The 13467-nt window shown below is 44.8% G+C and overlaps 1 protein-coding gene across 5 annotated transcripts in view; it reads left to right on the top strand.

Moving 5' to 3' along the window:
• ANKRD6 (ankyrin repeat domain 6) overlaps positions 1–13467 on the top strand; it is a 146857-nt gene that overhangs the window by 105228 nt on the left and 28162 nt on the right. For all 5 annotated transcript variants that reach the window (XM_080664934.1, XM_080664932.1, XM_080664936.1 and 2 more), the window contains exon 3: positions 9662–9760. In XM_080664934.1, the coding sequence (XP_080521060.1) occupies positions 9662–9760 (99 nt within the window). The remainder of the gene's footprint in view (positions 1–9661; positions 9761–13467) is intronic.

Below are 13467 nucleotides of genomic sequence, written 5' to 3'. Positions count from 1 at the left end.
GAAACAGCCCACCTACCCTGCAATGATGGAACGGTTAAATTATGGTATATCCACGGCAATAAAAAGGAACAAGCCATCGGCATATGCAAGGTTACACACTGTTTATTCCATTTATATGACATTGACTAAATTAGAGAAATGGAAAAAATTTATATTTTCTCAGGGGCTAGGGATGAGGATGGGAAGCAGTTTCGGGAAGGGAGGTAGGTGTACTTGGAAAGGGGCCACAGGAAGTTCTTCATGACAGAGCTGTGATGTAGCTTGACTGTATCAATAGCCTGATTCTGATACTGTGCTATACACTGAGTGGCCAGATTATTATGATCTCTGAACGCGTAATAATCTGGCCGCTCAGTGTACTTATGTGTAAGGGAAAGGTTGCAAATCTTGATATGTCAAGGGACCAGGAGATAGTGGCCCCCAGCCTCTGGCTAGTAAGTCCTCTGCTTCTTTCTAACTACCCACAATGCAGTTCTTATACATGGAAAAACCTTATTTTAAAATCCCAACTCTGTGGTCAGTCTACACTGAGTGGCCAGATTATTATGCGTTCAGAGATCATAATAATATGGCCACTCAGTGTATATACTGTTTCAAGATGTTATAATTGGAGGAAACTGGCTGAAAATGATGTGGGAGCTCTCTGTATTACTTCTTAAAACTGCATATAAATCTATAATTATCTCAGTAAAAAGTTTAATTTTAAAAAAGTACAAAGGGAAGGCAGGGATACCCAAAGGCTATAATTAGAAGCTATTCATGGCCTTTGGGCCACAGTTTATCAACTTCAGCCTCGGGCCAACCCAGGAGTCCCAGGTTCTTGGAATCAGTCCTGTGCCTCCCTGCTCAGTCAGTGAAGGGGCGCCCCCAACCCCTGAATCCCTCTGATCTTTCCACTGCCTTGAGTTCTGGAGGTGTGGCTCTGGTGCTTTACGCCCTGAGAGGGTGTACCCCCACCTTATTAGCATCATGCCCTGGAGCCGTGCTCTTAAGGTGCCCTGTGTGGGCTGTTCTGCTGCCCATAAGGAGCAGAGTGTGTCCCTCGGAAAGCGGAAAGGAAGTCTGGGTGAGCACTGAGCTGGCAGGGGCCGTGACCTTGTTTATATCATCCTTGAATCCTCAGTACTCAGCCTGGCTCTCAGTAACTGTCTGTCAAGTAAATTATACCTCCTGTCTTGACTACAGAAGGAAATTCTTAGATACACACGCAGGATACAGATCTGTGCCAGAGAGAAAAGGGAGCTGCCAACCCTGGACTCCACAAAGCGTGAGACCTGCAGGAAGCCTTCCTGCGTGGAGCGGAGGCCAGACCAGCCTCCACTCTGCCCCTGGGCGCTGGGCTTTCCCCCTGCGGCTCTCTCACTTTGCTGGCCAAGCCCGACCCTCTGTCAGTGCGTAACCCACTGAAAAGGTAGTCCAACCAGCTTCCTGTGAGGAGCATGAGGGCCAGCGACTGAATGCCTTATCGCTTGGGGACAGATGCACTATGAGGACCAACGGAGTCCTTCGCAGTCATTCACGTTGCTTGAAATATTTTGGTCCTGCTTGTTGGTGGACCTTTCTAGAAGCAAGCCCAACCTTGGTAGTTATTGGATCACCTGAAAAGGAATTCACTTATTAATTAAGACTTTATGTTTGAATAACTGACTCCTAACACTATACACTTCAAATCGTCTCTCCCAATTATTTATGATTAGTTCTCCATCCCCAAAGTAAGACTTACAGAAGCATTATGAAGCTTTTCGGTATAAAAAACTGATCTTTTTACAAAGTAGAATTGTTACTTTACAAGACAATCCCAGTACCCAGGCGTGATTGGACTGTTGACCCTCAGTGCGGGAATTTTACGTCTGCCCCCATTACATTTTATGTTGCTAAAATTAACCTGTTCTTCCCGCCTGAGATTGTCTTGAATCCTGATTTTTGTCGTCCATGGAATTTACTCCCTGGCTGCTTCCTGTCACCTATAGTCTGATTAAGATGTGATGTGTCCCTCATCCAGGTAGACAGAAGACAAAACACATTTCCAACAAGGAAAGAAGGCTTTTTTAACTACTATAATTTTTCTAAATGTAAAGATTTGTTTTCTCACTCTCCTTTGATCTGTGGTGCTTTTTCTTTACCCACCTTTTTTTTTTTTTTTAATGTCTTCATAACGTTGTCTTTATTAAATCATGAGCCTAAGAAGGACTTTGAAGTTTTGCACCCACCTCTGCACCATTCCAGGCAGTGATGCTGGGAATACTGCCTGTGAGAAGAGGACCATGAGGGCACCTAAGGAAGTTGGCAGGAGTCTTTGCCATTTAAAACCTAAATGAGGGGCCAGAGACCAGGGTTCCAGCAATGTGCCGTTCTGCCACACATTAGATTTGAGATCTTGAAAAATCGTTGAAGCTGTTCTCCTTACTATCCTCAACCAAATTCAACTCTCAAAGGCCCTGTTCAATCTGAATATTACAGTGTTTCTTAAATATGTGCCACTCTTATTTTACTAGCTTTATAACTTCTTGTTTCTACATCTCTCCTATTTTCTTAATGCTACAGATAATGTAGACATTACTTGCCTCAAAAAAGACTGCACAGTTTTACAAAATAGTCATAGGGATGTAAAGTACAATTTAGGGAATATAGTCAGTAATATTGTAATAACTGGGTATGGTGCCAGACTTATGGGGGATCACGTCATAAGTTATATAAATGTCTAACCACTATGCTGAACACCTGAAACTAATACAAATGTCAACTGTAATTGAGAAAAAAAATTTAAATTTAAGATGACTATGCAACCCTGATCTATTATTGTATTTCTCATGATCTGAAAATTTAGGAACTATTGTCATTTTGAAATTGTTATATTAATCTAAGCTAAATTCTTCCTGTTAAACTATTTTCCCTTGTGTGGGTCACATCTATGCAATTGCCCTCCTTATGATAACAATGTTTCATTTCTTTGAGCTAATGGGTCTCAATTCCTCTATCCTTTGCCTCACTTCTCTGTGTGACCTTGGACATAAGCATGTCAGCAAACAAAGATTTTGTTCCAGGAATGGCTAAGCACCAACACCCTTCTTTCTCACTTTTTGGCCTCATTCTAGGACTCATCATTCATGGTCTGAAAGGCCTGTCCTTTAGTAAGGAGGACCCGAGACCTGAGCAGGAGAGAGGAGCTGTGACCCAACTTCTGAGTCTTCGTTAGATTAGGGCAGTGGTCTGCAAACTCATTAGTCAACAAAACCAAATATCAACAGTACAACGATTGCAATTTCTTTTGAGAGCCAAATTTTTTAAACTTAAACTATATAGGTAGGTACTTTGTTATTAACTTAATTAGGGTACTCCTAAGCTGGCCTTTGCTAAAAACTCAAGGGGCCAAATAGCCGCATGTGTCTCGCGAGCTGCAGTTTGCCGATCATTGGATTAGGGAGTGACCAGATCTCGGGCCAGGGCTCCTAGGCCCAAGGAGTCAGTGGGAGGGAAGAGTCTTCCCAGGCTTGTTTGTGTGGGTGTGGTTCTCAACTGATGCTTGGACCCCCTCCCTGGGGCTCAGCCCCTACCGAGGGAGGTCTCTCCTACATAAACACCTTGCCTACCTAGGTCTTCCTGGGGCTGATCAGTGAGAGGGTTAAGCAGCATATCTGCACACATGCTGGGAATAGAACACCTCCACTTCCTTTCAAGGTGCATTTTAAGCTGCTTACTTTGTCGTCCCGTTGACAGGAGATCTTTATCTGAACAGGAATCCTCCCCTGGAATGTTCCCTGACATAGTCCCGCCCCTCCAGGCGGGCGTTGGCCTCTTCAAAGTGTGCAGCAGGGACCATTTGTTCTGCGCCCCCTTTATGACCACCTGTTAGTGTAATTTATGGGTCACCTGCTTGAACAGGACTCGCTCTGCTCTTCTTGTGCAGAAGTCCTGCTGGAAGTTGGGACCCACAGGGCTCTACCTGCCAGAACAGAGCAGCACCCCAAACCAGAGCCTGGAGCTGTGGACAGCAGGGCCACCTTTCTGTGGTTGTTGCTTGGCAACATCTCCAGGCCCTTTGCTGTTCAGTTCCCTAGAAGTGAACAGACTCTGGCTGAGTCTGTGCCTCTTCATGGTTGGATCAAGGGAAATGTGTGCTTTCTGCAGGGTCCTGTGTCCTCTTGCCCCTGCCTGTCTCAGATGGCCTATCCTGACGTTAGAGTTGGAGGAACTAGCATCTTCAGAGGGTGCAAGGCAGAGGTTCATAACCCCTGGCTGTACATTATAATCACCTAGAACTTAAAAAGAACCCACAATAGCCCAGCCAGCGAGGCTCAGTGGTTGAACGTCCACCATTGAATCAGGTGGTCACAGTTTGATTCCCAGTCAGGGCACATGCCCGGGTTGCAGGCTCGATCCCAGTATGGGGCCTGCAGGAGGTAGTCGATTGATGATTCTCTCTCATCGATGTTTCTATCTCTCCCTCTCCCTTCCTCTCTGAAAGCAATAAAAACATATATATTTTTTAAAGTACCCACAACAGACCCAACCTTAGGCTGATGGAATTCAACCATTTGGATGTAAGTTTTCAGATTTTTTTTGTTTTGTTTTAATTTTCAGGTGACTAATGTGCAACAGGGTTGAAAAGCAGTGGTTTATGTCAGTTCTCAAAATGTGGTCCCATGCCAGCAGCATCTGCTTTTCCTGGAAACTTGTTAGAAATGCTAATTCTGTCTGCACCGCAGGCCTCCTGAACCTGAAACTCCATAAAGGGGCCCAGATATGTCTGTGAACAAGCTCTCCCAAGAGATTCTGCTGCCCAATAAAGTTCGAGAGCCACTGGTTTAAGGCATAATGTTAATGCAGGAAGCAAGTCAGTTTTATGTTGACCTGTGACTATAACTGCACAAACACATAAATAGGAAAGGTGAACTGAAAAGTGTGGATAAAGTGGTACTAGTTGTATTTAGTGTTACAGACGACTTGCGTTTACCTTTCAAATTTTTAGGAATGTCCCTCTATTGCTTATATATTCTTTTAAGATCTAGGAAGCCCTGGGTTGTGGTGAAGTGGGGTTTTAGTGTTTTGTGCTGGCAGGTGCACATGAGAGCATCATGAAGAATGTAGCAAGAGGAATGGCTCTTGCTTGGACAGGCCCAACACAGCGGGTTTCGCCCAAGGGCCTGTAGCTGCTCGAGGGAGAGTTAGCCTGGCCCCGGCTCTCAGCCTGGGTCACTCATTAGAACCCCTTGGGGAGGCTGTATGACAAATGATGCCTGAATCCCACCACAGGGAGTTGGGTCAGAACCTCAGGAGAAGGGCTCAGGGAAAAGCGGAGGCTGATAGATGGATAAATGGACCAGCCTTGCCAGGTGATTCTCATGTACAGTGAGAGTGGAAAACCTCACTCTGTCCTTGAGATTTTAAGGAAAGCAGGTTATTTCCAAGCACCTTCCGTGGTCAACATGTGGGAGTCTAGGAGCTTCCTGAGGGTGAGACACAAAGCCCCTCTGCCAGGGGACAGCCTTGCCCCCACAGCAGCAGAATGGGGGGTCCACATGAGAGCCTGATCAGACAGCTAGGGGGTGAGTCCAGACTCTGATTACCTGTTGTGTGACATAGAACAAGCAAGAGTCTCTCCATACCTGTTTTCTCATTTGTCAAATGGGCTTAATGATACTGCCTACCACATAGGTCATTGGGAGGATTGACTGGGCAAGTACATGTAAAATTCTTAGGATAGGGTCTACCATGTGCCTCATACATGTTAGCTACTCTGTCCCTTGCTCTTATCCTCATTACTGTTGTTCTACCTGGACTCACCAGGGCCTGCGTTCAGATGGGTAGAACTGGTCTTTGAGGAAAACTGGGGTAGGACCCAGAACAAACTGATGCTTCTAAAACGTCTTCTTCTCATGCATAGTTCTTAGTCTTTTCTCCTGTCCCCACTTCTTCCACTGGCCAGTGCTAGGGGCCTGGAGGTGAGAGCAGTTGCATCCTTGAGTCTGTCATTCCAAGTCCCCACTAACAGTTTTTATCTGCGTCCTCACACGTGGAGCATTCCAGCATCCCCATGTGTCAGGTGTGACCTTGGAGTGCACCTGGGTGCTGGGTGGGAGCAGCTGCTCCCCTTCACAGCTCCACTTTTGCTGTTCTTTCACTACAGAATGTTCTGGAAAACCAAGTACATTTCTGCTCATCCCTCGCTGTCCTCCTTTGTTTGGTGGTGGTGTTGATGTTGTTGTTGTTGGTGGTGGTGGTGGTGGTGGTGGTGGTGTGTGTGTGTGTGTGTGTGTGTGTGAGTGAATATGCATGTGTGTGTCTAAGGGGGTTGGTCTTGTGTTAGGAAGGCCCCAGGGACAGGCGTGCATAGCTTTTGGTTCAGTAGAAACTGATTACTGCTGCCTTGGCTGCTGTGATGTCGGTACCAGAAAGGCACCAGACACATGAGGGGCGTACCGAACCTCCTCAGAGAAGCCCCCATGTCACTGTGCAGCTGCCATGTGCTTGTGAAGCCCCGGGATGTCTGTCTCTTCTGACATCCCAGAACTCCAAGTCCACAGCCATCCCAAGCTCTCCATTCCTCTGAGGTCAAGCCTGGAACTGTGGGATTTGCTCAGTGTCCTTGGCAGCCCCAGCCTGCCCTGTGGTTGAGGAACACTGGATAGGCCCCCCTGCTCCCCAACCCCAGCGTCAACTTGCTTCATCATTTAGGGAAGGCACGATTCACCCTTGGGAAGATCACAACCTAGTTGGAAGAAGTCAGCACCGAGGGTGACATCCAAAACAAAATGTGGCAATTTCCTAAAAGGGACCTTAAGTGCTATGGGGGTAGAGAAGGGAAGGCCAGCAATTCTCTTCTTGGAGAATCAGAGAAGGCATTATTTGAAGGACATTTCCACCAAAGGAGTCTTTCCTAGCAGGTACACAAAGACTTGGAACAGTGGACTGTGCTTCAACAATGGAAGTGGGCCAGTGGATCAGCACAGGCTGGTAGAACCTCCACCCTCCTGCGAGGGCCCCTCTGGCTGTCGGAGTGACCTCTGCCCCAGGGCATTTGCCTTTGAAAATATGTCACTGGTCTTGGCTAAGGCCAGGCTGTGGAGTGTCAAGGAGGAGAGGGAGCAGTTGGGTGCTTCAGGGTTAGGGCTGAGGACAACTGGAGGGGAAGGAATCCGTGTTAGGTGATGGGTGTTACCTCATTTATCCTGTTCAGTCCTATGGGTGGGGGTGGAAGCCCTTCTATTTCACAGGTGAGGAGACGGGCTTGGGAGAGTGCGGTGCACAGAAGCAAACAGGCGTATTAGTCAGAGCTGGGATTTGAATTAGACTTGTTAGGCTACAGTGTCTCGGCCTTTACTCTCTGTGGATTAGGAAGGCATCTCCAGCCGAGGGCCTTTTGTCAGTGACTTAGAGTTTCTCAAGTGCCCATCCGGTGAGACCTGGTTTGAACAGCAGTATTTCTTCTCCTGACTTCTGATTTTCTGTGTTTACTCAGACATTTTCGCCTCCTTGGGCCTTGCTTCCCACCAGTAATATCAGATTGCTGATGAGGATGTCCCTCAAGGCTCCTCTGACACGCAGTGGCCCCTCGGCCTGGGGCCTGTTTTCCAGCCTCTCTGGGCAGCTTCCCCCACCCCACCCCGTCTGTATTTTCCAGTTGCTCAAACACACTATTGTCCCATCATTCTGTCAGCCTTCCTCGCACACATTTCTCCTCACACATGTAACGACTTCCCTGTGTTGCAGCCTCGTGTCCTTGACAAGGGCACGCAATGACAGATGGAGCCTGGTACAGGGCCAGGGAGCGGCACCCAGTCACTTTGCTCCATCTGATCGGCTGTGGACATTTCATTTAAAGAATCAAGGTTAAGTAGCAGGCGCTGAGCACAGTCATCAGCCAAGGACGGCCACTCTTCATCAGACACTGCTTTTTCATAAAGGCTTTTTATATCTCACTTTCTTGGGAATATCTTTTTCTTAATTAAGAATTCTAATTTTAAAGTGAGCTCCGACCTCTTTCCAGAATCATTCTAGTGTTTCGATTGCATTTCATGGGTAGAAATGAAGATCCTTTATTGTTTGCTATCTGTTTTCCTCCACTGCTAGTTGCCCATGGCAAACTGACACTTTATTGAAATCATAAATGGGTTTATCCTGCTAGAATATCAATAAAGGTCTTTGGGAAGACTTATTGAGGAGCTAAAAAGGACTTAAGGCCCCATGAGATCTGAATCCTCCAGTGTGTTTCTGCATGGCTGGGGGCTGGGGTGAAATGGTGCTTGAAATTGAGGGGGGCGGGGCGCTATCTTCACAGTGAACTTGAGGGAGGAAGCAAAGGGGACATAATATCTCCTTCAGAATTCGGAGAATTCGGAGTTTGGTGCAGTCAGATCTCAGAAGTTGTTTTATGCTGAAGAGGGTTATTCTGGGTGTTACCCTCAATGTCATATATGAGGAGCTGCATGCTTAAGGCAGGCGAAGGGAATGGTTATCTCTATGACCCAACAATAGGGCTAAGAAGCCTTCTCAGGTGCATAAGGAGACGTCCACAGAATTGTGTTCTGCAAACCACTGAAAACAGCCTGCATGTCCGTGAGTAGGAGACTGAGTGAACAATGAATAAAAGAACTGGAGCTGCATGTGAGAATATGAAAAAAAATCTCAAAAATATAATGTTGGACCCAAAAATTGCCAAATGATATTGTACAGTTTAATACTTACTACTTAATGTAAGGTTTGAAAACAAATCAATGTTTATATATTGTTTATGGCTACAAACATGTAGTGAAATACAATAAAAGGCAAATATAATAAAAGGAATGTCAAATGTAAGAGTGGTTGCCCAGTGGTTTAGTGGTTGAGCATCAACCCATGAACAAAGAGATATCTGGTTCGATTCCCGGTCAGGACACATGCCAAGTTATGGGCTCAATCCCCATTAGAGGTTTTGCAGGAGGCAGCTGATTGATGTCTCTCTCTCATGATGTTTCTATCTCTCTATCCCTCTCCCTTCCTCTCTAAAATTCAATAGAAACATATTTTTAAAAAATAAATTAATTAAAGAATTTTTTTTGAAAGAGTGGTTACCTCTGGGATGGGAGGGAAAATGAGATCTGGGAGGGGTTCACAAGGAACGTGTATGGTTTCCCTAATTTTTAAAAAAGTAGTTAGTGGCATGTACATATAAAAATATTATTCATCTTTTTGAATGGCTGAAATAATTTTTTAATGTTCAAATTTGTTTTTAAAAATGGGGAGAATCAGTTCTAATCAGTTGGGCCAGCAGTTTGAATTCTGAGTAATTACTAACCAGATTTTCCCGGGGCTGGTAAGCTTGACCTTTTGGTCTTCTCCCATCTCACCCCATCGAGTGCATTGTGGCCACTTCATTGTCCCTGAGTATTAGCACCAGTGGGAAAACAAAAGAAAATATAAACCCTCTAATTTCCTGCTTGCTTTAATGAGTGGGAGTAGAAATTATGCACTAAGGGAAATATTCACATTTTGAGCCTGTTTTGTTCATTGATTACTGTGCCAATAGCCAAGGTTAAAGGAGACAAACTTGAATTCTGGATAAATCCACAAGAATCTTCTATCAAACCATAGGGGAAGGGATAAAAATGCCACTGTGCAACCTGCCCCAGGGGAGTGATTTTGATGCCTTGTTTTGAAATCGGTGTTTGCTTTGCATCAACAGCATGGCCGGACCCCCCTGCATCTCGCTGCCAATAAAGGTCATCTTGCTGTGGTCCAGATCTTGCTGAAAGCTGGCTGTGACCTCGATGTTCAGGATGATGTGAGTAGAAGCCACCATTCTATTGGGGTGGGTTGTCAGAGGAGCTTGTCTGCCTAGAAATCCACAGTACAGCACGTACCAGCTGTGAGGTGGGAGGGGAGTAGATGCTCTTGAGCACCTTTTATCAACTTCTTGGTCCCCATGGTGGGAAGAGCTTACTCTTGAAGACCTATTCTGGGACCCATTCTTAATGGCAAATTAGAGTTTGGGAATGTGTGCTAAATTCCCATCATGGTTCATTTCCTATCAAGCATCATTCAAGTGCAGAGCTTCAAAGGGCATTTTGTCTGTGTCCTGTCTCAGGACAGGAGCACCACACACACACACACACATTGATCAAGCATACCATTGGAGAAAAGGTGGGGCTTAAAAACTTATTCCTTTTCTCGCCTTGATTTCTCTTAATTGGTGTACATTTATTGTAAAACAACCTATTCAAAGAAAACAAAACTGATCTCATGGGACCCAAGAAAAAGGAGGCCTCCAGATAGAGCTCACTCTGGTGCTGACCATTATTGAGACTCAGCCTCTGAGTCTCTTCACTCAGATTATCTAGAGAGACTCCAGCTGGCTCCTTTGGGATCACATCTGTTTCTGAGCCAATCAGCAGTGGTGGGGTGGGGTCACGTAGTACCTTGGGTACCCTATCGGGTCTTTGGGAAAGGTGGCTTCTCTAAGAAGGGGGATATAGAAAAGATTATGTAAATTGTTCTCCAGTTAACTATTAGGAAAAAGTCCTATGGTAATGTGACTGGAAACTGTTTCTAGTTCTGTTTCTAACTCTAGTTTGTGTAGTAGAACTCAAATGAATAAGCCCTTTTGTAAGGAACACAGCATCTTGGAGAGTTTGTGCTTATAACCTCTTCCAGATTCACCTTTAATAACTGTAGTTACAGAGTATTAGCAACTTTGAGATCCTCAGGCATGCTAGGGTGTACATTACCAAAGGGCTTCTAGTTTTCTTTGGGCCTCTGTATAATGTTCTAAAATTTGGCAAACAGAAATAACTAAATATGTCATTGTTTTATGATGGGCAGAAGGCTGTCCAGTGTCATTCATAAATATCTGGTTATATTTGGAATCTGTTGAGTCATCAAGAACATTATTTTCAAAAGACACTGATTTAGTTTTAAGTTGTTGATATCCACCTTGGGCCATAATGCTTTTTTTTATTTTCCCATACTGTAGCCATCATTACATTCATGATTACAGCATATCCTTAGGTGACAGCAAAAATACCAGGAGAGAATAGATTCTGACCACAGAAAAGGCAGGCCTTGGAGTTGCTGGTGCACACATCTTGGGGTGCATCTGGTCTCCTCTTTAGATAATTAAAGCCCTGCTTGTCACGATGGCAAGGCTGCCATGCCAGGCATGCTAACCTATCCCAACCCAGCACCTTGTCTGAGGTCTAATGCAGCAAAAGCCATGCTAACTCCCTAGGACTTCTGCTATTTACATCGGACAAGATAAGAACTCCAACAGGCCCGAGTTCTCACAAGCTAACCAAGGGGAGCCGTGTCAACATAGCTGTGTTAGCCGAAGGAAAAGCTAGTGCTACTTTTAACGGGACACCCTCTCTCTTTTTTGGAATTAGTATTTATTTTCTTTTATCTTTTTCACGTAAACAGAACAATCCATACATTGCTTCTCTCAGATAACTTAAATCAATATAAAACAAAATAAGAACACAACCATAAAACAGTGTAAAAACAGGTGAGGATGGAGAAGGTGGAATGGACCTTCACTAGTTCTGAAGCAATGCATTTGCCAGATGTTGTTCATATCTGTCTTCCGTGTATCTGCCATGCTTGTTGATGACCAGTCTTGAAACTATGCAAGAATTTTAGGAAGAAAACTCTTTATGGGTGCTATTTAAAGAAGCTGGAAAATTCATTATTGAAAAAAATCATTTCAGAAGTTGCCTGTTACCCAAGACATTATCTTGAATGGTGGATAGAAATAGAGAATGTTAATGTTATGAAGCATTTACCCCTAACTTCATATTCTGCAGATACTGTTCTTTATGTCATGGTAAAGACTGAGAATTAGTTGAAGAATGTCCTCCAGTGGCCTGGAGTGGGATTATTATGAATTTGAACCTGTGGAAACCAGTTCTTTAGAATATGCAACCGCAGGAGCAAATTCTCTCTTGCCTCTCGTCAATCCTGTCAACTCTCATTGGAGCTCTAAGGCCATCTCTGATTGGTCAATGAGCAATCACACAGCCCCCACCCCAGAAATAGTCCAGGACCCTGTGGCCACGGTAAAAGGCATGAAGGAAGAAAAAAATAAGAAAAACCAGAGAAGAAAGGCTAGGAAGAACCATAGAAGATCAGAGAGAGAAAAAGAGGTCAGCAACTTGCTTTGTGCGCCTGTCTTGAGCTTCCTTGCAACATGTCTGCCTGTGTCACCTGGGAGGGGTTCCTCCTGAAGAGGGGCATGTTCCACCCTTGCATGACTGGGGTTTCTTCCATGAGCTTCGCTTGAGAATCTGCTCACTCTTTCTCACCATGTAGGAGAGAATACTAAAAGCATATCAGAACAAAGATTTAGACCTCAGAGCTTCCAAACCTCTTAAAAATCCCCAAGTAAGGAACACTGATGTCAGGAAAATTGAGAACTGGCAGTTCATGTACTTTACAAACAGGTCAACGTGTTCCAAATGAAAGTGCCAAACTGCAAGTTTCCAGCTGCAGCATTTTCCCTTCTGATTCTTTGCAGTTAATCATTCAACAGCTACTCCTTGGGCGCCTAGAGGGGCCATGGCACTGCACTGAAGCACTTAGCGTAATGATGCCATGAAGGGCAGCCCAACCCCACCGAGGTACCTGATCTTTTAAAGACCTGTCCTAAGGTTAATTGGCTTCACAGGTTAGAAAAATGTAGGGGTGAGTGCAGAGAGCCTCAACCATTTGAATTCTCACCCAACCATGCTACCTGAATTAGCTTGTTTATCCTAAGTGAGGCACTGACCTGCACTGAGTCTTGGTTTCTTTTATCAATAAAATGAAGGAATTAGATGCCGTGACACTTGGAGTATAGTAGAGGTCAGTAAGTATTCAGGGAATAAATAATGAGTAAATGCTGTTGATAGTGCTATAGTTTTCCCAGTTTTTTTTTTTTTTTAATTTCTCCCAAAGTTTCAGAATTTCATGTTTAAATCATAGAGAAATAAGGATTATGTCACACTTGCTTCTTGGGTATGTTAATAAGTGTGTATTGAAGACACATTTTGTTCTGTGTCCTATTTCGAAAAGGAAATATTTCAACAGTATATTTTTGCTTTATAGGAGGAAAGTAGATTTGCAGGTTATTGACTCTGTTCCAATTTGTTCTCAAGTTGTTTAGTTGTTTGTGTTGTGCTCTGGGGAAGAGTCTCTCAGAGCCTTCACTTCTCATCTTGGTAATTTAAGGGTGGCTGGGTTTATACCAGAGAAGTGTCTCCCACAGTCCCCCCAGAACCACCCCATCTAGTGTGAGCAAAACTTATGGTGCAGCTGAAGCACGGCCTCTTCTGGTGGGGAATGGTTGACTTTGGCTTTAACCAGTGTTTATGGACCCGTAAGGCAAGGATGAAGGCTCTGAGGGAGGGCTCTGTCTGAGGGGAGTAAAGGTGGGGGTGGGGGCTATGGCCTGGAGACAGGCAGTGCCACTCAAAGGTCTCTGCAGAGAAAGGAGAGATGCAGGAAACAGCTGTGCCAGGT

This window comes from Plecotus auritus (genome assembly GCF_963455305.1).
Source record: "Plecotus auritus genome assembly, chromosome: 4".
Lineage (NCBI taxonomy): Eukaryota > Metazoa > Chordata > Mammalia > Chiroptera > Vespertilionidae > Plecotus > Plecotus auritus.
The sequence above is the reverse complement of the archived record's forward strand: the minus strand, read 5'-3'. Positions and strand labels throughout refer to the sequence as shown.